This window comes from Vipera berus (genome assembly GCF_964194415.1).
Source record: "Vipera berus genome assembly, chromosome: 1".
NCBI lineage: Eukaryota > Metazoa > Chordata > Lepidosauria > Squamata > Viperidae > Vipera > Vipera berus.
Window position 1 is genome coordinate 242,577,185 of NC_138202.1, and position 26,571 is coordinate 242,603,755.

The 26,571-nt window shown below is 38.6% G+C and overlaps 2 protein-coding genes across 3 annotated transcripts in view; one reads left to right on the forward strand and one right to left on the reverse strand.

Moving 5' to 3' along the window:
• The window catches only part of ORC3 (origin recognition complex subunit 3), a 44,165-nt gene extending 43,279 nt beyond the window's left edge, over nucleotides 1–886 (forward strand). For both annotated transcript variants that reach the window (XM_081313251.1, XM_081313252.1), the window contains one exon: nucleotides 325–886. In XM_081313251.1, the coding sequence (XP_081169377.1) occupies nucleotides 325–430 (106 nt within the window). In that variant the 3' untranslated portion in view covers nucleotides 431–886. The remainder of the gene's footprint in view (nucleotides 1–324) is intronic.
• Nucleotides 887–1,986: 1,100 nt separating this feature from the next.
• Nucleotides 1,987–19,729, reverse strand: AKIRIN2 (akirin 2). The gene is made up of 5 exons (XM_081313828.1): nucleotides 18,871–19,729; nucleotides 7,126–7,266; nucleotides 5,834–5,983; nucleotides 4,243–4,314; nucleotides 1,987–4,023 (listed from the first exon to the last, which is right to left on the reverse strand). The coding sequence occupies exons 1-5, from the start codon at nucleotides 19,073–19,075 to the stop codon at nucleotides 4,013–4,015; spliced, it is 579 nt and encodes a 192-aa protein (XP_081169954.1). The 5' UTR covers nucleotides 19,076–19,729; the 3' UTR covers nucleotides 1,987–4,012.
• Nucleotides 19,730–26,571: the final 6,842 nt, after the last annotated feature.

The window sequence follows — 26,571 nt, forward strand, 5'->3', positions numbered from 1 at the left end:
TAACTTTCTGGGAACTTTAGGGCAGATTATTGAGGATGTGAAGCAGTAGAAGCAAGTAGGAAAAAGGGGCTTTACCAGAGTAAATGTTTAACCTACTCTTGGGAGATGAATTCCAGATATCCAAATTTGCTGCATTAGTTGAAGATATATTACTTGGTAGATTGAGCATACATGCAATATTGTATGGCTGTTGCAAAGAAATGGGAGCAATCTATAAACATGCTAAATTGTGTAGTAAACCATCCCAAATTTGTTCTGTATGTATAGTAAATTATTTTATCTTGATTGATGGAAATGCCATTTCCTTGACTAGAACTCAAAAAGTGCTCGGTTCATTAGAGCAGTGTCAGAATTGGAATTTTTGGGATTCATAAAACCCACAAAACAGAAAACGGATCATGTGGCAAGGCTGACATGGGGTAGTTGTTAACATGCAGTTCTCGTGCAAATGAAAGCTCATCTATGAAACAAGATTCCATGGCAGTGAGAGAAATACTATCCACTGTAATAACAGCAATAAAGTATACAAAATGATTTCCTGGATTTTGCTCCTTTTCTAAATAGGCATAGAAGTATCTGCTTATATAGAAGCAAGATAACTGACCCATTTTGGATTAACATACACTTTTATGATTTTTCAAGCAGGGTATTGCCAGTTCAAGCCCATCTCTTCCATCACTTAACCATCTGCTTCTATTTTATCTTCATGTTAAATATTGTTACTTGGGCAATATATCTCTTTCCTTTTAAGTTATTTTAAAATCAGTTATTTACACAAGATAGCTTTAAACCGCAACACATGCTCAATCTGGACAGTTGATGTATATATATTATGCTTATTTTCTGCATGCAGACTAATTGGACATATAGCTCCAACTCAATAAAGACCATGTAGCTGACCTTGGTTCACCTAGTTTCAATCTATTTCTACCTTCTGTCTATCAAGGCAACAATTTAGATCACTCAGGTTTCAAAAATGCAAGCTTCCTTTTAGTTGGTAGCAGGGCTGCAAGTACTTCAAAAGTGCACACTTCCAGACTTCCCTCCTAGCTTGGAAGAAAAGCACTAGAAGAAGCTAATTTAGGTCAGTTTAACCTTCAATGAGTAGATTGATTCCTTAAAGCCATAGTACCTTTTCTTCAATCTTGTAGAAAAAGTCATCCTTGAGGTTAAAAAAAAAGGTGCTGCTTCATTCAAATTAATTCATTTATGCATGGCAAAGTGTTATATAAATCTTGAGTGACAACTATGATGTCCAGGTTTGTGAAACTTCTACCCACGTTTTTAGTTAAATTAGAATGTTTTGTTCATACTAGAACTGCAACCTTAAAATCAATTTCCTGCTACTGTATCATTTACAGCCCATCTTTTCTCTGAAAATTCTTGGCTTTCATGGAGGTTCCCCTAATTTTATCTCCACAATTCTATAGAATGGGTTGCAAGAGGATGAATTGGCCCAATGTAATATCGTAAGCTTCATGTAAATTTTGAGAATTTCAACTTAAGCCTTCCAAGTCCAAATCAGAATCTTAATCACCACATAACACTGGGACTATTGTTCTTTGGATACATTTTCAGTTTTTCAGCTCCAGTTTTGTTAATTAAAGACAAACTGACATTCCCAAACTAATCATTTTGGAATGTGGGAGGGCCGCTCAAGAAACCTTTTACCCCAAATATAAATATGCAAACACATTTTCGCAAGGAACAGACACTGCAACTATTTGCAAGGAAAATGACATGTAAAGCAAATTGCCAATAATGCACAAAGAAGGCTTTCTTTACCACCCCATAGGGGGATTTCTACTTGCAAGGCTACCAACTGTTCATGAATACTGCTGCAGGAGAAGAACAGACTTAGCATTTTAGCATGTAAACACTTTAATTAAGGTACTATATTCCAGTGAACCTACATCTGTGCCCCTCATCCCCAAATTAAATACATGTTTTACATCACTTTCCAAAGAGCTCAGAGCAATTTTCTTATAGTTCACAGACCTTAGGGAATCAAAAGCACTTGATCTTAGCAGCAGTGAACTACACCATATGCTTTAAGTCCGTTCTGTGCTTAATACTCTTGCCCCTTTATCTATATTCTCAAAGGCTCAAAGCCAACAATCCAGTGCAAATGTATAGCGGAAGCATATTAAAATCCATGAATCAAAATTGCAGAAGTTCTGTAATAGAAATCTTGTTAAAAATTACATACATGCCAGGAAGATAAAATACAAACTTCTTGCTTAGAATAAAGAATTTGTTTCAGAGAGGTGAATAGATGGGTATTTAAATGCAAGTCATGAGAGTATAACTAGAATGCTTTTGTAGTGATTTCAGTAGCAGCGGCACAGTAAAGTCATTAATGTAATAGATCCACTTAAGAGGGGAAAAGTAATCCAAAAGGTCTAATCAAGTTTTCTTTATCCATATAAATGGCAAATTTACAATCTTGCAGCTGCAAGTAGGCAAATCCGGCAACTCCCTAGAAAAAGGTTCACACATTGAGTTCGGTCACAATAACAGAAGTAAAAAACAAATGATCCATTAGATAAGGTGTATATGGGAACGTTCTTTTTAAACTTGGAAAGAACAGCCACTGAAATGCCGATATAAAAATTGAGGCCATTTTCTTCGACCTCAAATTGCTTCCAAAGCAAGGACATTTCAAAAGCCTTCGATCTGGGATGAAGAAAGTTTCTCAAAACTTAACTCTTCCTTAAGATACGCTACTTTCAAAAAGCATCTTGGCTAAGCTCACATTTCTGAGTGTCAGAAATTACTGTTCAGGTATACTTATTATGTAAGGTAGAGGAGAGGAAGATGAAGAGATCATACCTGCTTTACCCATAATTTCTGTCAGCCTCACTCACAGGAAGGTGGCTGCCTACAGTAAAAAAAACCACCCCTCTTCAGTATCAGTGAAGGCTTTGCTAACAGTTTGGAAACTTGATTTTCCGTGAGAAACAATACAAAAAGAATTGTGACTACAGGAGGGTCTCCAGTGAAGATTCACCTTTCTACATATGAGGACGATGAAAACTATGGAGGAATGAAGGTAGCATGCCCATACCCTCTTCGCTCACACCACCTACTACGGGAAAGGAATGCTTGAGGGCGGCCAAAGTTACCTACGAAATCTCAAATTAGCCCTCAGCATGCCTGTCGACCTTAACAAAGCTTTCTAAAACATTCATATCTATACCTTTCTTTCTGAACTATTACCTAATAAATATTAAAACATAGAAGTTTCATTTAGTACACTCACATCTATTTTATTTGAATGATGGCAAAAATGCCACTTATATAGGTAAAAACACAGGTTAGAAGTAAATGTTTTATTCTTTCAACTAAATTCCAGTACTACAAGGGCAGTAAAACAAATGATACACTGAAAAATTGCAGCAATAAACATTTGTTAAAGACTTGATAGAATAAATAAAACCTACAAAAATGAGAACTTATATAAACCCATTCTTAAACACCCCCCCCCAAAAAAGTCATGGAATACAAAAATGCCCTCCTTCACTATTTCACAGGCAGTACTGTGGGCTATTTGCTTAGAAGTTGTCCAGGGATTACATTCTAATTTAACTGTGAATACAACTTTGCAGTGCACAGTTATGAAAACCACACTAACTTCAGTCAGAAGTGTCATTCTACACTTTTATTTACACAACCAGTTAAGGGCAGAGCTCTAAATACACCAGCTTTAATCCTTTTTCTTTTCAAACTTATTAACAGAAGCCAAATTGTAATGATACAGCAAATGAGACCACTGGTATTAACAGGTAGCAAAGGTCCACATCCAGGTGGTACTGACATCAGGGAGCACTCCAAAACCAGTTGCTGCATAAGAGTGGTTGCCACTGACAAAAGCTTGAAATAACCAGTGTATACAGAGGAGGGGGGGGAAAGGAGAGAGTGAGGGAATATGGCATTGTTGCAAGTCTTTAAAGGACAGCTTGCAACAATAGAACAGGGTTTCAGGGCTGCCCACATATGCAGAAAACATGATTCATGAAACATCTGAAAAGGAAACAAGAATCAAGTCAAGAAATAATATAACTGAAGAATTTACACAACTAAAGCAAAAGCAAGAAACCCAGTTAAAAAATGAAGACCACTCCACTGTTGGGATGATTCCACTCTTAGAAGAGCAGAGAAGTAGAGAGTTCCACTCCACCCCATTCTACTTTCTCAAGCCACCAAAATCTAACATCAAGGAAGACAGCTTAAAATACTCACAACTTGCAGGCTGTTCTCCATATCGTCGCATGATTTGATCATGCGTAAACTTCACAAATGCGTCATACTGTTCTGTGATCAAAGAATATTTAAGGTAAGGTACCATACATGAAAGTGCTTCTTTACAAGGCAACACGAGGAAAATATTCTTTAAACATTGCATGCAGGTGGAATTCAATGTCTGGCATACAAAGATGACTATGCTTGCTGAAACATGAATCTTTCTTAAAATGTGTTTTTAGGGTTGTGGTGTCATCCGAAGAAATGAAGAGTGAATGTCAAGGGGATGATGAATTGCCTTCCCTCATGAAAATAAACCACTGTCCCGTTGTATCCATATTGTATCAGCTCCTTCAGTATCATGACTGAACAAATAAGCATTTTTCCAGTCTAGGTCTGCACATTTTGGATGACCTCAAAGGGTCACAAGTGGCAACACCTAGGGACATCATGCTGCAGTATTTTATTACATTTTTTTTAGCACTGAAAAGTATTTTCTTAATTATACAGAAAAGGGTAATAGTATGCTACCAAGATTTTACTAAAAATTTCTAGTCATCTTAAGGACAAATGCTTCATGAAATTCAAATAACATTTCCAGTGCATATAACATATGGAGATATATGTAAATATCTCAACTGCTGGCATAACAATTATGCCTTTCCTCCATTTTTCACAAGGATAAAGTTATACCAAAACAAAGTGGTGGGAATACAGCAGTTAAGGGAAAGGTGTTCTACTGCACAATTGAAACCTTCTCCTATAAAAGGATACTCTACACCAGTGTTTTTCAACCACTGTTCCGCGGCACACTAGTGTGCCGCGAGATGTTGCCTGGTGTGCAGTGGGAAAAATTGAAAAGTAATTATAAAATACTTTCTTTGTGTTTATTTGATTCCTATTCAAGAGAATTACTTTATATATAGTCAATATAGGCACAGAGTTAAATTTTTTAACATTTTCTAATGGTGGAGTGCCTCGTGATTTTTTTCATGAAACAAGTGTGCCTTTGCCCAAAAAAGGTTGAAAATCACTGCTCTACACTCTATGTTAACAAAAAACCAGATTCTATCCTTATGTGACTTTATTTCAACAGGTTACAAGAGTTAAAGCAGGTAAGTGGCATCCTTGTTATTAGTGAATGACACTAAAAATATAAGGAAATTTGTAGCACTCTTGTTATCTTAATAAATTAGTCAAATGCTTCTCTAAGAAAATTTGAGTCAACACGGAGAGTGCCGATTCTTATAGTATCCCATCCTCTCCATCCTCATCAGCTGCAATTTGTCAAGCTAAGAAGTAAGCAACCTAGAAGCCACCAAATGCTGGCTGAGAACATTCAGAACTCTTGAACGTTAATCTTACCTGTGCTTAAAGGTAGTTAAAACATCTAAAAAAACTAAATGATTTCAAAGTTAAGTGGTGTAAATTAATCATGCTGTTCCTGCAAAGCAGAAAGGTTATTATTTGAAGCCAGAGTAAAGTACAGCAATTGCCACCCAGAAATAGGTAGTCATACAACAAGGTATCAACAAGCTGAGCATCAGGATGGAAAATATAACAGTTGACGTACATTTTGTTTTTACAATACCTGCAAGTTTTGTGGTCAAGATTTCTTCATACTCTTCACGGATTTTCTCTTCACGTTCTTTGAGCAAGCGTTCACAGATCATTCCAACTTGTCTGAGAGTAAAGAGGGGCTGTTCTTTTTTCAGTGGTGGTGACGCTGCAGATGAAGTACCTTTGAACAAATATTTCCAGAGGTAATTCAAATATGCTTTAAAGCAGGGGTCAGCAACCTGAAACAGTGAAAGAGCCACTCGGAACCGGTTCCCTCACAAAAGGAAAAACTGGGAGCCGCAAAAAATGTGTGTGCATGCGCGTACATGCGCACATCAGGGTTTGACTGAAGAGTGGAGCCAAGGCGAGATATGCACCTACCCTGCATATTTGAATTGATTGGTTGAACTTTTTTAGTCCCACTTTTTTTGGGGGGGGGGGGGACTGCACATGGCAGAGGACTGGGAGCCGCAGGAGATGTCTGAAAGAGCCGCATGCGGCTCCGGAGCCGCGGGTTGCAGACCTGTGCTTTAGAGGATCTTCCAGAAGATTAATGTAGATAACAGTTCACTTTAAAGTACTTTGAGAATCAGATTACAACCATCATGGAAACTTAAACTCTAATGAAAAGACTGCATTTATATATAGCCCACCGGCTTCAGTACATTTTAAGTACAAGCCTCTGAATTAAATGTTGGCCATGTATTAAAAATCAGCAGTTATATAACTCTACAGCCAATTTAGTGTAGTGGACCAGGCACCAGATTCGAAATTGGGAGACCATGACTTCTAGTCCCGTCTTTGACAGGAAGCAGCTGGGTGACCTTGGACCAGTTACTCTCTCAGCATAGAAAGCAGACTGTGGTAAACTAACTCCAAAAGCCCTTGCTCAGAAAGTTTAAGCAGTCACCAGGAATAAAAAACTGACTTAAAAGGTACACACATACAAAGTTAGAATTATAGAAGTATGCTGCCGTTGAGCAAGCAGCAATATAAATTTTCCAAACAAAGAAAGGTCCATCAGATGTAGTAACGGTAGAAATACCAAATTACTACAACCATTCAGGTTTTATTTACAAATGGCTAAAAGTAAATGTGACCCAGAATTCTCCAGCATTCCACTCCACAATGCACCTGAAGACAGAAGAAGGGGGACAGATCTGCCACCAGTATCTATTCAGCTGGATAAGCATCATTAAATTTTAACTTAAAACTCATGCTAGTAATAATACTAATATATCACTGTGATTCTTTTGATTGTCTATTTAGAGAAAAACACAATCTGACCCAAATTCAAATGCATTCTTATTCTAAAATCTTCACCTGGCAAAGCTGGTCCAGAAAGGAGAAATGCTTGTGACTGTGCATCAGTAGAACAACAAGGATCTGTTTGGTGAAAGTTTTCTAGATGTCTTCTCTTCTGCATGCGTTTGTATTCCTGTTTTATATTGTACAGAATTTGCTCTAGAAAAAAGAAATGTACTGAACATGAGTACAAATTCTATCTCAGGCATTTCAAACAATTTAAATTAAGAGAAAATACTCTTAACAAATGGCGTTATAGGCATTGTCAATTGTTTCAGAAGTTCAACTTATCAATTAAAAATCATTCTACAATTTCCAACCCTATTCACACATTTCATACAGCTGCAAGATATGGAATAAAGAAAACAGCATTAATCCCACTGACAGTGTTCTCTGCTTTCCCCTAGATAATAATAGCATGGAAACTAGTAGAACATAACCATTACCTATGTTTTCCTTCCACAACATAGCACTAGTAAAAATATAATTCATATTATCTTTCCAGGTTTCAGACTAAGAAAGGTATAAAACATACTTCTTTCATTCCTACACATATATGATATTGTTCCACTAGTTGGGTTACATTACAGAAGCATCCACAGGTTTTGCAGAACAGGTAATCTTTGATTTACAACCATTCATTCGTTGTCCATTCGAAGTTACAACAGCACTGAAAAAAGTGACTTATGACCATTTTTCACATGACTCTTGCAGCATCCTCATGGCCATGTGATCAAAGTTCAGATTCTTGGCAACTGGCATGTATTTATGACAGTTGCAGTGTCCTGGTCTTATGTGTTCACCATTTGCGACCTTCTGACAAGCAGAGTCAATGGGGAAGCCAGATTCACTTAACAATTGTCGCAAGAAAGGTTATAAAAAGGGGCAAAACTCACTTAACAACTGTCTTGCTTAGCAATGGAAATTTTAGGCTGAATTATGGTCTAAGTCCAGAACTACCTATAATTGTTCACTGCATACATATTAGTATCTTCAATAGGAGCAATTAAGTAAGATATTTTATATTGTAAGCTGCTATATTTTTTCTGTGAAAATTCAGCACTGTCTTTCTTGTCCCTCCTCCAATGATTTCTGTCCAGTGTCCACAGAAGCAGCCATTATTCTATTACAGTGGTACCTTGGTACTCAACTGCTTTGAAATTCATCGAATTTGGTACTCAACACATTGTGACATGAAAATTTTCTCCCGGTACTCATCGTTTGTTTGGTACTCAATGCACAAGCTAGAAACTTGTATGTGTTGGCTGCCTAAATTATTCCTTATGGGAAAAACCTGTTTGATATTCATTGGTTTGGATACTCATCATGCCTTCTGGAACTATTTAAGGATGAGTACCAAGGTACCACTATGTTTGAGAATCTTTCTTGTCCATGACCAAAGAAGTGTATTTTTGCATGCCTGTTATATCTGCAAGAACATTTAATTGTTTCACAGAAAACTCAGAAACATATTTTATTCTGTCAGCAAATAATATATCTAGAACCAAGATTATAACAAAAGAGCACATTAAATTATCTGTATATAAAATTGTAACATTTAGGGATCTAAGCCCTGGAATTCACATAAAAACTTGCCTATCTCCAATATATTATTGTGGAATCCAGATGTACAACAACTCATGGTTGCTAGCTATTTCAATTTACCAAACAACTTTTCTTAATGTGGATGCCATTCTTTCTTACAGGCATTCCCAATGGAAACTTAGTCTAATAACTAAGTTCAATAAATAATTATATAAATTTATACCTTAAAAATACCCAAAGGGGGAAAGAAAAAAACCCCAGTAGAAACAATCTCAGACAATCACCTAGCTAAGAAATCTCTAATCTGAGAAAACTATGAGCCAATATTTTACAATAATGAACTTCTTAGGCAAACACAATTCATTTAAGGGCCATCAGAGACTACATTGAACATAAGGATATCATAACAACAACATGTAACTCAAATACACCAACTAGCCACCCTTGCTAAAATTATTAGCAAAGTTATACTTACTATTGATGTGTACTCTATTCACATTGCTAAACACAGCAATCTTATTCCCCCCTTAATTTCTTATGATAGCAGCTGCAATTCCTCCTACTAAAGGGATTAGCAACAGTTACTGCAGAAAAGTACCAACTTGCAAGAATCTGGTTTCAACCTGATCACAAATCTATTAAATATGCCATCAAGTCAAATTCAGAGTTTATTCCACACATCAGCAACATTTCTCTAGATTTCCTTTCAGGGCATATAAAATCATTTGACTTTTTTATAAAACAAATCTATTTTATAAAATGGAAAATAGATTTTAAAAGGTTCTGAAACAGTTCAGAAAATAATTAGAATTCAAAAAGATAATTTCTAAATATATTGTAGGGTACTGGAAATATGGAAATGAGCACAGTTAACAAACTGCTCTAAAAGTGCAAAGGCAAAGTCAATGAAGTAGTATGATGGAGTACACCTGGAAAAGGGGGAAGAATTTGAATATGACTCCAAAGATAAAGTAAAACAAAATGATGAACAGACTACATTCCTGAAGTCTTTAGTGTTCGAGGAAAAAGCTTTTGCCTGAAGTATGTCATCAAAATGTTTACTATATAGTCAGGGATAATCCTAAGAATTTACCCGAGATTAAAAAAAATCAAAAGAACTGATTATCAGCCTGTGTGGTTGCAGTATTCCATTACTTATAGCAGGAGTTTGGTGCTTCAAAAAAAGCCAGTGTACTAAATGTAATTAGTTTGTAACAGGTTCCCTGAACAAAGCAGGAAATCTAAATTAATTCTCCCAAAATGTATTTGATGTAACACTTGCTATTGTTCTAATACTGTTGGCTATTACAGTTGTTGCAGGATCCACTTAAAAACTTAAGTCAAGATCCTTAAAAAAAAATCAAAGTTGGAACTGGCAAGGAAAACAGACCCTAATAATGTACTCCCAAATAAAAAAGAATAAAATACCTTTTCTAGCCTGTTTTCTCACCTGAAGAGAATCCTAGCACTGATTCTCTCACTTGGACCACCTGAAATATGGAATTATCAGGGTCAATATTCCAATACAGGGCTAAAGATTGCTGATGAGATTTTAAAAAGCCACACGACTCCAGTGACCAAACTTCTATCAGCAATAGACAATCCCACTGGTACATAAAGCATATGGAGTAATTCATTCAAAATACAATTACAGTAAATCTCTTATTTCCTTTTCAGAAAAAGCAGTATTCCTCTTACCTAAGAAGAATATTTTATTAATTAAATCTAACTTCTACTTCAAGGTTCTTGTCCCAAGAGGGATTGTTTAAATTTTTTTAAAAAAATGTTTATCAAGGTTTTGTTAAATATTATCTTTCTTCAGAAAACATAATTAATACAATTTTAAAGATGGCTGTTATCCTATGTATAATTGCAAAAATATTCATACTGTGCCATCTTTGAATTTGAGCTGATTTAACTCCAAGTGACTTCACTGTTATTGCTTGTCCTCTAGATTCATTTTTACAAAATAATTTTATTGTATGTATTGTCTAGAAACAAGCATTCTGAATGCTGATGAATTTACATTTTTATCAAACACCAAAGATGCATGATCACTATAAATGAGAATAAAATCTTCCTAATTAAAATATTGTGGCTTGAATTATTTGAACATATTGGATAAAATCCCCCCAACTTCCTTTAGAAGACAGTTGTTAAATGCAGCTAGATGATGAGCTTAAATATGCATGCTCATAAAGATTTGCCACCAAAAGGGATACATTAGGATTTTTCTAGGACTGGCAAAGCTAATGTCAGGAAGACAAAAGCTTGAAATGAGCTGAGGTTGGTAAAAAATGCTAAGAACAATATTGAGGGCTTCTTTGAGCATCTTTAGAATAAAAAAGGTTCAGTGCACAAGTGGCTGAAGACACAGAAATGCTGATAAATAAAAGGGAAAGCTATTCGTCTTTGATTCAGTCTTTAATAAAAAAAAACTCCCACCAGAATATTGTAAAGAGCAAAATGAAGTAGCAAACGTGAAATTTCAGTCTGACAGAAATGTTAAGAAATCTCTTTATTTTGATGTTTAGAGCAAATTTCAAAGTAAACCACATTCTAAATTACTAGCTAATGACTAGATCAGACTTCATTGTTTTATCACAGAGAATTCCTGGAGATATGGTAAAGAACCAAATTACTAAAGGAGACAAATGCTCCTCTTTAACAACAACAACAAAAAGTGGGGAAAGGAGAAACTACAGACTAATCAATCTGACACTGATGTCTTCTCATAATATTTTATACAAATATGTCATATCCCAATTTTCTAGTGACTCAATGAAATATGATGCAACATTGTTCCATTTCAATAATGTAAACATTATTCCATCACAATAATGTAAACAGCACCACTTCCACATTATGCCTATTATTTTGCCATCTATAACCTCAGTTTCCCTTTGACACATAGCTTGACATTTTCAATGTATGTTACGCTATTATTAAAAGTGTCATTATTATAATCAGTGGACATACAGCAAACAAGGCATATTAGTTCTTCAAGACAATCAAGTGCTCTTCCAGGTATAGCATCCTTGATACTGACTATTCCTGCTTCAAGCAATATATACAGACCTGACCTTGTGAAGTGGATTCATACTGATCACACTAGCAGAATAGCCAGTTTTGTTTAATATGGATTTTAATTTTTAAGAAAAAAGAGGAAAATCTAGCAAAAATTAACATACACCCCCAAATTCATATTCTGATATTATATAAGTTAGATATTAGATACATAATTTTACTTTTGGAATAAAAATAAATATGGAAGAGGATATTTAAAATATTCTATGGAGACTGGTAAAAAAAATCAACTGACATATCTACATGCTTTTTCAAATTGATACTAAAGTATGGTACATTTCACATAACAAAGGAAAATACTCTATGAACACATCAACAATATTTTTAACTAACTTTACTATTTTTAATTGTGAAGTATAACACTTTTAGTTTTTCAAATAAGGCACCACTAATATAGGGATAAAATGTTGCTGCAAAAGTAGTTTATTGGAACAATGTCCTAAGACTTAGGCTCATATGACTACATAGGTTGCCAGTGGCATTTATGAATGTAAGCCAAGTCCATTAACACTGGATCTTGGCAGTAATTATTTACAATGTTCTAAATATGTACTCTGATGGTTCAGCCATACATTTAAGTCATTAAATGATGAATAGACATTTGTGAACTAGTTTAAGATAATGCTCACAAGGTAATTCAAAAACGTTCAAAGTCAAGCAACTGTGAAAATTTTTGAAATAGCTATATTGTAAATAAATGTAAGCTTCCATCTAGTAATTTAACAACTTTATACTGCACAATATGGTTCTCATTAAAACTGATATATCAAGAGCGTGCTAAGTCAAAATTCTCTTCTTGAAGTTATACAAGAAATGATAGTACAATTCTGAATATATTTTCATTGCGTTTCTGAGTAAATCATGGGACTCTTCCAGGTATATATTCTACACATATGATTGTAGTTGCAATAAAATAATTATCACTCAATTCTAAGGTTGTTTAGTCTGAAAAGGAACCACATGATGGAATGAGTATGTATGTATGTATATATGGTATGTATGTATGTAAAACTGAGAATTCAGGAAAACTCAGATTTAAATCCCTACTCAGGTATGATGTTCACTTGGTGGCTTTGCACTGATCATCTCTCAGTATAATCCACCTTTCAAAGTTTTTGATGGCAGCATAGCACACATCCATTTTGATCTTTTGTACAAGACATTGTACAAGTGTAATAAGGATACAAGTGTATTACTCTGGTATTTTGTTAAATGAAAACACTGCCTTGAGTTTGATTAGATGGCCTTACAAATCCAGCAAAATAAATAGTGGATTTACATTATAAGAAGTTACCACCTGGAATGGTATTGTTTTTATTTTTTATGGAGGGGGACTGTGGCTATTGCTTCTTCTGGATAACGTTTCCTTTGGGAATTTAATTCTTTAAGTGCTTTGTATGCTAAATTGCCCAGTTACCATAATAATTTGAAAAATCAATTAATACATAGATGTATTCATGCAGTCACTAGAAATCAAGTACAACCTGAGGAGCTTCTACCTTTTTATAAACAGTCCAACTAGCCAAAGTGTAACTATAATTTCCAAACTGAAGAAAAATTGTAGTTAGCTAACAGAGAAAATAATTTTTATTTGTGTACAATGTCAATGCACAGCCCACTGCACAAAAGCCTTAGTCTGAGAGAAAAAAACAACAACCCTAAAATATGAATGTTCCTGTAGATGATGACAAATGTTAAGCAGAAAATCAATACGAAGCAGAAGAGAGCCTGATGGTATTAACAAACAATACTGTATTGTTGTCCAAACAAAAATTTAAAATTAGATGCAACGTTCACACTAAAACTGTCCGTTTTCCCTTTATTACCATCTTTAACAAGTATATATCCAAGTATACATCAGCTACAGAATCACAACTTCAAAGTTAGATTTTATCCCTCATTTATCAAATTTAGATTTTTATTTTTAAACACAAACATTCAAAGGCCTTAATCCCAGAGATGACAACACAACACTGTGCTATAATGGGAAAGACAATACAAATATAACCAGTGATCTTAAAATATATTCCAAAACCTGGAAGTTTTCTATTATTACATATCTTTCCATGAATTTTTAAGAAATGCAACATTTCATAAAAAGAAGATAAGTGGAGTGGAATCCAGTTAAATCAAAAATAATTATATTTACTTGTCATTATCACTTTATATATTTACTGGGGGATATTTCAAATATGCGAATAATAGTCTATTTCTAAAATCAGATTTTCTAGTTCTCTTTCCCTAAGCATCTCAAATCTCTGAAACATCCTCCACTTTCCACAGTAAAACTGAAGGAGCTAAGGCACAGAAAAGAATCTATTAATGAATATACCATAATACAAATATAATCATGCCAATTTTTAAATAAAACTTTGTTTCAATTACTTTAGCATGTAATCCTATATTTTACTCATAGATTAGGTAAAGGTAAAGGTTCCCTCGCTCATGCGTGCTAGTCGTTTCCAACTCTAGGGGCCGGTGCTCATCTCCGTTTCAAAACCGAAGAGCCAGTGCTTTTCTGAGGACGTCTCCGTGGTCATGTGGCCGGCATGACTAGACGCCAAAGGCGCACGGAACGCTGTTACCTTCCCACCGTGGTGGTCCCTATTTTTCTACTTGCATTTTTACGTGCTTTCGAACTGCTAGGTTGGCAGAAGCTGGGACGAGTAACAGGCGCTCACTCTGCTACGCGGCACTCGGGATTCGACCCGCCAAACTGCCGACCTTCTGATCGACAAGCTTAGCATCCTAACCCACTGAGCCACCGTGTCCCTACTCATAGATTAGTCTGTGTTAAATAACTTACCTCTAGGTAAATATGCAGAAAAATGTAATATACTTCACTGCATATTTTTCCATACATATTTTAAAGATTTTATAACTGTGAAATAATTTAGTACATATTTTACTATCTACAAAAATGCATTGATCATTTTATTTTGTGGGGGGAAGGGTGCTTGTGCTTTTATTTGAAGTATTGTAAATCATTGAATTACGACTCCCAGCATTGCACAATGCAGCCTGGATATTCTGGGAGTTGTGGTTAAGGTTATTTTGTCTACTGAATCTTTAGAAGCTACCCTGAAAAATTAACATGTGATACAGAAATTTTCTAAAATGTTTATTGACTATCATATCAACTGCATCCACAATGAATAGTAATATGAATAGTGGCACCTTTATTGTGCGGGACATCTGTTTTCTTCCAACTGTCCCCATAATAGAAATATGACAGATAGCAACAAACTATGAAATAAGCCAAAGGTATTCTGCAGCATCTATCATTCCTCAAAGAATATCAAGTTATCAGAAATTAATATTAACATTTATTTATTTATTTATTTGATTTATATACCGCCCTTCTCCTGAAGGACTCAGGGCGGTGTACAGGGCAATAAAAATAAGAATATAGGTTACAAGATTTAAAGTTAAATGATTCTGCCCAATGTTGTAGGTTAGTTAAAATAAAGTTAAAACCCAAACCCATCAGGCCAGGCCGGCTTGTTCGAATAGATAAGTTTTTAGATCACGCCGGAAGGAGCGAAGGTCGGGGGCCATCCGGAGTTCAGCCAGTAAGCGGTTCCAAAGGATTGGTGCACCCGAGAATGCTCTCCCCCTGGGGGTCACCAGCCGACATTCTCTGACCGGTGGTACCCTAAGGAGGCCCTCTCTGTGGGAACGTACAGGGCGGAGGGAAGTTGACGCCGGCAGTAGGTGCTCCCGTAGGTAATCCGGACCCATGCCATGTAGGGCTTTGTATGTCATCACCAGCACCTTGAATTTTACCCGGAAGGCAACTGGAAGCCAGTGCAGCTCACGGAGCAGAGGTGTAATATGGGAGTATCGGGAGACCCCCAAAAGAACTCGTGCAGCTGCATTCTGTACCAGCTGAAGCTTCTGAGTGGTTCTCAAGGGCAGCCCCATGTAAAGAGCATTGCAGTAGTCTAGATGAGAGGTCACAAGTGCATGGGTGACTGTACGCAAGGCATCCAGGTCCAGATAGGGTCGCAACTGGCGCACCAGACGAACCTGGGTGAAGGCCCCTCTAGTCACAGCTCCTATATGATCTTCTAAGGAGAGCTGTGAATCTAAGAGGACACCCAAATTGCGAGCCTTATCTACGGGGGGTAATAACTCACCCCCAATATTAAGAGATGGAATAATCTGAATTTCCTGACATGCTGGTATGTACAGCCATTCAGTCTTGCCATAACAATTATCACCAAGGAACACCACACATTTCTATAATAATCTATGTAATACTGAAAATTGTAAATGCAAATGTTGACACACCACAATTAAGAATTACAAGTATTTCCAGTGATGCTATTAGTAGAATGCTTCAGTGGGTATGGGTTAGACTAGATAACCACAAAGACCTCTTCAACTCTTTCATTCTATGATTCTTATGATTCATTAGGCAATAACACTTTATTCTTCCACAGCAAAGATATTTCAGGTGCAAATTCCCTGTAAGACAGGTTCAACAAAAAAAGAATGGACATTTCAAAATTGCTCAGTAAGTTTTCATAGTAGCAGAGGGACTTGTACTTGGATCTCCCTAGCTCTACCCAACAAACTAGACACTAGTTATTAGTTTAAGTATATGCTTATCTTTATTAGATCAGAATGTTATACCCTAATGCATTTTTATATGATGCATTTTATAGGTAGAAATGTAGGCTTTTAATGCAATGAAAATACATTCATATATTGTGAACTCACACTTCAAAGGAACATACCTGAGTGACAGATTTCATGTACGGTAATTACACAATTATGTGTGTGTGTGGAATTATTGATCTCCTGCCTTAATTAGTATCTTAGAAACATCATTATTAAATATTTAAATACAAGGCTGTTTCTGCACAATTAACCTGTCTATATTCTATTTTAAATGGAATTGCTTAGCTTAGCCAACCATCCATTTATACCTTTCAACAGCGTTATTCTTTAATAGGTTTTTTCCAGGAGCTCATGTTTCAAAAGTGTGTTTTCCAATGACTGTTTAATGACTTGAGATGCCTAGCTGTCCACTGTATTGAATCAATTTTAAACCCCCTACTTACATTAAATATTCATTAAGATGAATATTTCTTTCTACTTTCAGTGAAGTCACTCACTTTATGTGGTAATAAACAGTTGGCTGCATTTAGTTTTAACAATGGTTACTTTATAACAAGGATGATAAATTTGTCCTACTAACCAAAAAGCTGCTCACTCAGGAAACATTTCATCATTTCTAGCATCCCAATAAAATCAGCAGCAGCACATAAATTAGATGGGATACTAAAATAAATGCTCAGTACATCATAATCCCTTCTCTCAAATGCCAAGGAAGAATCAAATTATTTGCTTGCAAAATGTTGAAAGTAGGCTGAAGTTCACACATGAGTTTGGGGATGCCAATTGCTTACCCAATTTATAGGGCATGGTATTAATATTTCAGATTGTAATAATTTAAAATTTCCATCATCCTTCAAAATCAAAGACATTTCCAAGCTCATTTCAAAAGAATTTACTAGGTAATCATGTGGGTACAGTGTCACTCCTTACTAATATGGAAATGCCACCTATCTGAAACAAGGTTATGAACCGATGTAAAATCAACATTCCCAACAGGCACGTACACTTTAGACAATTATGGAATGAGAATTGCAACTATGCAGGAGGGAGAAAAATGCCTTTTCTTCAGGAGAGAGGGAGAGGGAGAGAGAGAGATGAAAACAATACCGGAGAAAGGCCAGTTACAGTCATTATGAGAAACCACACTGTGAGGTAAGGTGAGGTAATCGTCCCATCAGAGGGACAACACAGCAAGAGCTTGATGCTGCCACTAATTTGTCTTTGGGAGAGGAGCCGAGATAAATCACCTTAATCATATCGCTTACCAGTCTACACAGCCTATTTGCTGCATTCTAAACACACACTATTGATTATATAAACCCATTATCGCTAAGCTTCAGGAAACGTGGGCACTCTTGGATTTCAAATCCCAAACGGTGTTGGAGGAGGAGGAGAGGAGGAGGAAGAAGGAAGGGGGGGACAAAAAGAAAGGAAAAGAAAGGCTATCTTCTCCTCTCTCTCTCTCTCTCTCTCTCTCTAAGCTTCAGGAAACGTGGGCACTCTTGGATTTCAAATCCCAAACGGTGTTGGAGGAGGAGGAGGAGGAAGAAGGAAGGGGGGACAAAAAAAGAAAAGAAAAGCTATCTTCTCCTCTTTTAAGGCGGCCCGGCCCTTTCCCAAACGGCCTACATTGGGGTGATTGATGACAAGACGCCGACCAGGGTCCGCCCCTCCTGCGCTGCTGCCAGGCTCGGGGAAACAGCCCCGCCGTCGACGCTCAGGCAAAAGGAGCTCCCTCCCAGAGTTAATGGCTTCTGCAAATCGATCGATCGCCCGCACCGGGAGGGGATCGAAGAAGGGCAAAGAGGCCGAGGGAGGGGAGGGAGGGAAGGCAGAGCAGGAGAACGGGCTGCATTCGATCCTTCCTCGGCCCAGAGCCCGCCCGCCCTCGCGAGAACTCCCCAGTTCCTCATTCTCGCCGCCACACCGATACCTCTCGCACCGCCCAGGCCCCGGCCCTTTCCCAAGGGATTGCCCGGCGGCGGCGGCGGCGGGGAATGGGGGGGGAAGGAGGAGAGAGGGGGCGGCCAAGGTGCGGTGGGAAGCCTACTCCCCCTCGCCCAACCCGGCGCAGAAAGAAGGCCGACGCTCGTCCCCCTCTTCTCCCCTCGCAGCCCCCGGCGCAAGCCCAGGACGACCGACTCCCCCCCCCTTCGGGGGCCTCTCCCGTATTTGCCACTTCCCCACCCCCACCGAGGGGAGGGCGGCCATTTCCATTGTGCCGACACCGCGGCGAAAGCTAAAAATAATAATATAATAATAAAAAAATAAAGAAGCGGCGGCGGCGGCGGGACGGGGGGGGGGTGGTGGAACAGAAGAGGCGGCGGCTGCTGCTGCTGCTTCGGTGGAAAAGCAGAGCCGGGCCCGACCCCGTTGGGAGGGAAGGCCGGCTCTTCCAAGGTATGGGGAGCGCCCGGACTGTCTCTGTCGCCCCTCGCTCGCTCGCCCGCCGCCCCTTCCCTTCCGCGGCCCCACCCAGCCTCCGTCTCCCCCTCACAACCTTACCTGTGGTGAGGCGAGTGGACACTTCCCCGAAGGGCGAAGGCTCCATGCGCAGGTATTTCTGCGGGGACGAGGCAAAGGAGGCCGAAGAGGAAGAGGCGGCGGCTGCCGAGGCGGACAATGGAGTGCAACGGCGTCGTTTCGGCGAGGCCGGGCTGAGCAAAGGGTCGAAATCTAGAGTCCGTTTTAAGGTCGCGCCGCACGCCATGGCCGAGTCGGGCTGGGGGTCGGTGGTGGAGGAGGAGGAAGAGGAAGAGGAAGAGGAGGAGGAAGAAGGAAGGGACTCAGCAGCTGAGCCGACCGGGCCTTTCGCACCGCAGGGGCGGCCAGAAGGACTGTCACGGGGGCGGAGGAAGGGGAGAGCTTCCCGCGCTGCCGCCTCTCGTCAAACGCCCGGTCGCCACCGCTCTGCGCCGCTTCGGCTTTCTCCTGCCGGCCGCCGGCTCCGCTTGCGTCTCCAGGGAGCGGCCCGGAGCTCTGGGCCCGGCTCAGCTGGACTTGTAGGCTCCGCCCGCGGCAAATCCTCCCCGGGCCGTATCCGGGAGGGTGTCTAGGCCGGTGGGAGCGGCTTGACGGGAGGCTACCCGGCCTGGAGCCGCCGATGAAGAGCGATGACTGCGGCGGGGGCCGTGGCGCGTCTCTCTGTGACTCTTCCACACCAGCAATATGGCGTCAATAACAACGCCGCTGATTCAAAAAACAGCTCTCGCCAATGCGCTTGCGCGGCGCGGAGGTGGTGGCCGACCTAAAGGATCAGGGGAGTTGTGGTTTCTTTGGGGGCCATTTTTCCGCCCTCGTCGTAAAGACGCTAGGCTAGAGGGAAGCAGGAACCACAATTCCCACAGCACATTGCGTGAAAGAGTCGACTTCCGGGGTGGAATTTAAATCCCCACAGAGGAGCCTGGATCTCAGGAATGAAAGTGGTTGTTCAAACGTTGGGAATAAAATAATTTACGGGAAGAGCTTAGTTTGCGAAAATTGTAAAAGGCCGATGATATATAAAAACGGGCTTTATAATGTTTGGCGAAGATGTGAAAGAGTCTCTTTCAAGTTGATTCCGAAGCAAATTACAGATTTTGAAGGAAAAAAACTGAGCGAAAGGCGTCCTAAAATAAATGTTTGTTTTATAATGTAGGCTGAGAATTATTGGTGATTTAGTTGTGGACCTTTTTTTAGCTAAAATACTCACCAAGCAATATTATTTCTGAAGACCTTTACATTTATGGTTATACTTTGCATTAAAGTAAGAGCACAAAACGCACAGTAAACATGACGTCTTGATATAATTCGACTTAAACTACACATATTAAAATAAATTGAAGCAAAGTTATAACTAAGGAAATCTTGGTGAACTGGTGTAAGGAAAACAGCCTAGTTTTAAATACCAGAAAAAACCAAAGAGATCATTGTCGATTTCAGAAAAGGCAGGCACAGCCACACTTCTCGGTGCATAAATGATTCACCTGTGGAGATGGTTACCAGCATCAAATTCCTGGGTGTGCAGCTAACGAGTAGGCTAGCTTGGTCACTCAACAGTGAGAAACTGGTGAAGCGGGCACAGCAGCACCTGCATTTTCTGCATCGCATGAGAAAAGCACATCTTCCTTCCCCTGTCCTGACCACTTTCTACAGGGGAACTATCGAGAGCATCCTGTCATACAGCATCACAGTCTGGTTTGGAAGCATCACTGCTTCAGACAGGAAGGCAGTGCAGAGAGTGGTGAGGATGGCCGAAAAGATCTTTGGCAGTTCCCTTCCCTCCATCTAGGACATATCACAGAAGTGTTGCTTGAGCAGGGTCTGTAAGAGTATGTGGGACACTACACATCCTCTTCACGACCTGTTTTCCTTGTTACCTTCTGGGAGGAGGCTTCGTGGTATCCGCAGCAGAACATCCAGATTCAGCCATAGTTTCATTCCATACAGCATTAACCTTGTGAACTCTCAAGGTTCCTCTTTCCGTTATATATTTAAGATGGACAGTATGTAATATTTATTTATTATGTATATGTAGAGGTGTGGGTCTATACATATGTGTATATAGTATGGTTAGGTGTGTGTCATGTATGTGTTCCACTTTGAGAGCAGGCAACTAAATTTCATTTTTGATGTGTGCAGTTGTGCCCACAGTAAAAAAATGACAAGGTTATTTTATCTTAGATTTTTTTATTATTATTTTTTGATCCTGGAACTGTAGTTGGCCTAGGACCTGTAAATCAGTTTTTACAATGCAGTGCCCTCCCAACTATGCTGGGTTTATCACTTATCATGACTGAAATTTTGAAAAGTTAAAATATATGAGTAATTAGTCTTATAGTATTCTATAGAGAAACAATGTGTGCTTCTTGAATGCATTAGTATAAATTTATGAGAAAATTATTTTCTAGTGCCTCATGATCCTACCATTGTTAAGTATTCAACTGATATATCTGGCCACTCCCTAAGCAATCCTCAGTAGTTTTTTTTATATAAAAAAAACCTTGATTGATAGCCCAGTGTGGTGTCTTTAATGATCTATCATTAAAGATACCAACAAAGCACTATGGACAGTAATTCATATATGTCACACTAAGATGGGTCACTGGCTCCTGGACAGACAGGCTTATTTGACTTGGCTTCTCAGCACTGGGCTTCTCAATCAAATAAACATGGCAGGAAAGGAGAGTGGCAAACCAATTCCACATTGTTGCCAAGACAAAGACATGACTGTAGCCACCAGAAGTCAAACTTGATAGAAGAAGCAGGAGCAGCAGTGGCCGAGTTTGTACTAAAGTATGTCACTGGTAAACATCATTAGCCAATTTGATGTAGTGATTAAAACACCAGGCTAGAAACTGGGAGACCAGTTTCTAGTCCTATCTTGGTCACAAAGCCAGATGACTTTGGGCAATCACTTTCTCTCAGCCCTAAGAAGGAGACAATGGTAAACTACTTCTGAAAAACCTTGCCAAGAAAACTGCAGGGACACATCCAGGTAATCTTGAAGAATTGGACATGATTGAATGGAATAAAAAAAATGTTTACTGATCTAATCCAGTTGCCTAGATTCACACAATATGCTGTATATTAAATACATTGGCTGGGTTGTTACAAGATATTGAGTTATAAATTAGCCACATCTGAGCCTGGAATTCTGTTAGGTATGAATTTTACCCGGACTTTTTGCCTACATCTTTTTAATATAAACGATACTCTTGTAGCTATGTGACTGGCCCAAGGTCATCCAAATGGCTTTATGCTGCAGATAGGACTAAAACTCATTGTCTCCCAGTTTTTAGCCTGATGCTTTAACCACTAAATTGGCTAATAATGTTTAGCAGTAACATAATTAAGCACCGACTCAGCCATTGCTACTACTGTGTTTTTTATCAAGTTTGATGTCTGGTGGCTATAGTCATGTCTTTCTCTTGGCAACAATGTGGAATTGGCTGGCCACTCCTCTACCATGTTTACTTGATTTTCCAACTAATTTATATCCTTGGAATTCTCTTCAGATTTCCCATAGAAGTAATAATCTGACTCCACTTACCTTTTGAGGCCAAAATAGGTCAGTCGGATGCTGCCGCCTGCTTTTTCTGATTTCTCTGAGGTGTAGATTGCCCATGTTTGAAGAATCCATTGATATTTCTCTCGCATTTATGAGATTAGCCATTGCTTTTGAAGACATCTAGGAAATAAATGAAAATTGCATTGTAAGGGTTACGACTGACATATGAGGTTATTTTTATTTCTTCCACACTATGTGCTGACCACATCACCTGTTTTGCACTCTGAATTCCTCCCTACCAACACTAAGTCCAGCCCTTGGCTTTCAAAATATTGCCCACCCGTTTTTAGGTGAAAAGTTAGTTTGAATTGGAGAGGAAGATAATATTTTTAGAAACTACTGACTCCATGTGATTAGCAGTGAATTATGCCAACTTTTTGTTTTGTGAAAACAGCCTAAAGATATGGTCTGTTCTCTACCTTGTAAAATGGAAAATTGTTTAACAACAATGGCATTTTATAACCAAATTATGGTTACATTTGTTACATCCAAGGACTAGAGCAGGGCTTTTCAACTGGTGGTACACGTACCACTAGTGGTACGTCGGCACCTGGCAGGTGCTACACGTACGATGGGTTGATCAGCACTGTAAAAAAAAAGTGTAAAAAAAAGTAAACGTGGATGAGGTGAAGCGGCAGCGCCACACAGACTTGTAGGAAAGTCAGCTGGAACTGCGCAAGACATTGCCTGGATGCTACCGAGAGCCCAGGATCGAATCACGCAGCTCCAGCTGATTGGCGGAGGCCTTGGGGGTGGCAGGCAGCCTCATGCAGTCTTCAGGTGGAGATTCAGCTGGAGCTGCACAACACATTGCCTGGGTCCTGCTGAGAGCCCAGGAATGGCACGCGCAGGTCCAGCTGATTGGGGATGGAGGCATCCTCAGGCAGTCTTCAGGCAGAAATTCAGCTGGAGCTACACGAGGCATTGCCTGCTGAGGGGGAGAGGATATAAAGTGGGGGGGGGATAGAAGAGAAGATATAAAAGGCAGAGAACAGAGGATATAAAAGGGGGGGAGGATATAAAAGGGGGGAGAAGAGGATATTAAGGGGGAGAGGAGGATATAAAGGGGAGAGAAAGGATATAAAGGGAGAGAAGAGAGGATATAAAGGAGTGAAGAGGATATAAAAGGGGGAAAGGAGAGGATATAAAGGGGGGAAAGGAGAGGATATAAAGGGGGGAAAGGAGAGGATATAAAGGGGGGAAAGGAGAGGATATAAAGGGGGGAAAGGAGAGGATATAAAGGGGGGAAAGGAGAGGATATAAAGGGGGGAAAGGAGAGGATATAAAGGGGGGAGAGAAGAGAGGATATAAAAGGGGAGAGAGACATTTGTTAAATGAGTTTTGCCCCATTTTATGACTTGCCACAGTTAAGTGAATCACTGCAGTTGTTAAATTAGTAACATGGTTGTTAAGTGAATCTGGTTTCCCCACTGACTGCTTGTCAGAAGGTTGCAAAAGGGGATCACGTGACCCTGGGACAATGTGACCATCATAAATATGAATTGGTTGCCAAGAATCCGAATGTAAATCACATGACCCTGGGGATGCTACAAAGGTCATAAGTAAAAATGGTCATAAGTCACTTTTTTCAGTGCCGTAGTAACTTTGAACAGTCACTAAGCGAACTGTTGTAAGTCAAGGACTACCTGTACTTTATCACTTTTTCCCATTTTTTTTGGTCATCAAGTTTTTGACACCTTGCTAGGTGAGTGGTGGTACTCGAATATTGCCATATTCTAAAAGTAGTACAATCTGTGAAAAGGTTGAAAAACCCTGGAGTAGAGAATGCAACATGCCCACAAATTTGCAGCTGTTAGGAACATGAACACTGTATCCTTTCGAATCTGTTCATGTATCCTTTTAGCTATACAATACAGTATATGGAACATTGAAATGTCTGGTACTGAGACATTTTGATAGAAGCAGAATAACACGAACATTTATTCATTAAATTTGTATAGCCGCCCATCTCATAAAATGCTACTTTGGAATACAAATTACGTATGATAGCATGATTATGAAACCTAATTCAGCTAAAGACAGACAATCTCCATATTTCCATTTGTTTAATATCCTAAGATCACCTAGTAATAGATAAAAAATAATATCACAAATAGTACCAATAATGGTTTTCTGTGCATTTATTTATAACTAATTTATATTGGTAATTAATTTCAAATGACAGTGTTTCAGCTGGAATATATCAATGCTGTTCTTTTCTGAAATGCAAAACTTTTGTAACAATATTTTAAAATAAAGAAGTGTAAACTGAAAATTATGAAAAAGATTTTTAAAATTTACACACCTTTGATCAACATACATTTGAAATTAGGCACATAAGCCTTTGTTAAAGCACTTGGAGTTCTGTGTAAATATGCATAGGTTTACATGGCAAGATTTCCTGAAATAAAAGCTTTTAGTATCAGATATGAGAGGGAGTTGTGCAATTAATCAGCCTGTGTATGCAATCTGGATTAGAACAGACTTGCTTATACAGTACTGTAATGGGATACTTCACAGCAACTTTTACTGTAACACAGGATTTTAAAGTATCTCAAGGACATGGCTCTACACATTTATTTTTCTTCTTTAGAAGGGCATTAAAATGGTTTCAAGCCCATAACATGTTATATAAATCATTTCTCCCACAGATATTAATTATATTAGATTTTATACTTTTTTCTTTCTCTAATGCTGTTTTAAGTATAATTTTGAAATATCTTTTAGGCCTTTTTCCCCCAAGTAAGCCAACATAAGGACCTGGTTGGAGATACTTTCAGAATAAAATTGCCTCCTAATTCAAAGTCACTGTGTAGGTTAGGTGGCCATCTAAATTTGTTTAATAAATTAAGTAATAAAGGGAAATTGAGGACCTGGATCAACTCTTAATATTTACTTAATTGATAAGAATGGTCAATTGTCAATATTTTAAGGTTCTTTTTTCATTAGTTCTGTAGGAAGACAGCACCCCCCCCCCCAAGAAAGAAATATTTTAGGGAACACTAAAAAGGTAGAATATTATATTTCCCCAAAGGATCTTAAAGGCAGAAAAGCAGACCCAGTTTTTCTTAATAGCCCCAAGCAGAAACAAAGTAAGCTAGCTCTGTAGAAATTCAGATATGATAATCCCATTCAGAAAGACTGAGGTCCCATTCACGAGCAAATACTACCAGGCAGAAACCCATTCAAGACAAAATATTTTGAAATCCCTTGGAGCAGGATTTGATAGCTAACAACAGCAGAGTGACAGGATTAGAACCAGCAACCCCTCAGCCAAAAAACTAATGCGGGACATAGCCATCAGCTACAGCCCCAGAGAAGCAGGACATGACCTTCAGGACATAATAGGATTAACCCACCACCATTAGAATACCAAAAGGGCACACTGAATCTCAGATCAAAATTCATGCCACAGGAACAGGAACAACTCCAAACACAAAAGCCCAAGAAGGTATAAAAACCCACCACTCCCAGCTCCATGTGGTCAGTTGCCCCAAAACCACATTTCTGTTTGATAACCTCTTTTTTTATCCATTTTATACACTTCAATCATTTGGTAATATTGAAACCAATCATCAACATTATCTTTCAACTGCTCATATGTTTTTATCTTAAATTGGTCTCCTTCTTGTACCAATATATCCTTATATTTCAGCCACTTGGTTTCCATATTTGACCTTTTCTGGGTCTTAGCCTCTAGTGGCGAAATCCACCTGGGTGTTTTACTTTCTAACAGGTCTTTATATCTCATCCACACATTAATCAATGACTTTCTAATTATATGATTTTTAAAGCCTTTGTGGACCTTTATCTTATCGTACCATAAATATGCATGCCATCCAAATACATTGTCAAAACCTTCCAAATCTAATATATCTGTATTCTCTAACACAAACCAATCTCTCAACCAGCAAAAAGCAGCAGCTTCAAAATAAAGTTTCAAATCTGGCAGGGAGAAGCCCCCTCTATCTTTTGAATCTGTTAATAACTTGAACTTAATTCTAGGTTTTTTCCCCTGCCAGATAAATTTCGATAATACCTTTTGCCATTCTTTAAAACAATTCAACTTTTCAATAATTGGAAGTACTTGAAATAGAAACAACATTTTTGGCAATACATTCATCTTAACAACTGAGATTCGGCCCATCAAAGACAAT

Excerpts from the sequence above, each read along its gene's own strand:
- AKIRIN2 (XM_081313828.1), bottom strand. The coding sequence starts at position 19,075 with ATGGCGTGCGGCGCGACCTTAAAACGGACTCTAGATTTCGACCCTTTG. Across the intron at positions 5,984-7,125 it reads TTCTGGACCAGCTTTGCCAG|GTACTTCATCTGCAGCGTCA; the intron begins GTGAAGATTTTA and ends ATTTGTTCAAAG. Across the intron at positions 4,315-5,833 it reads CTTGACCACAAAACTTGCAG|AACAGTATGACGCATTTGTG; the intron begins GTATTGTAAAAA and ends CTTTGATCACAG.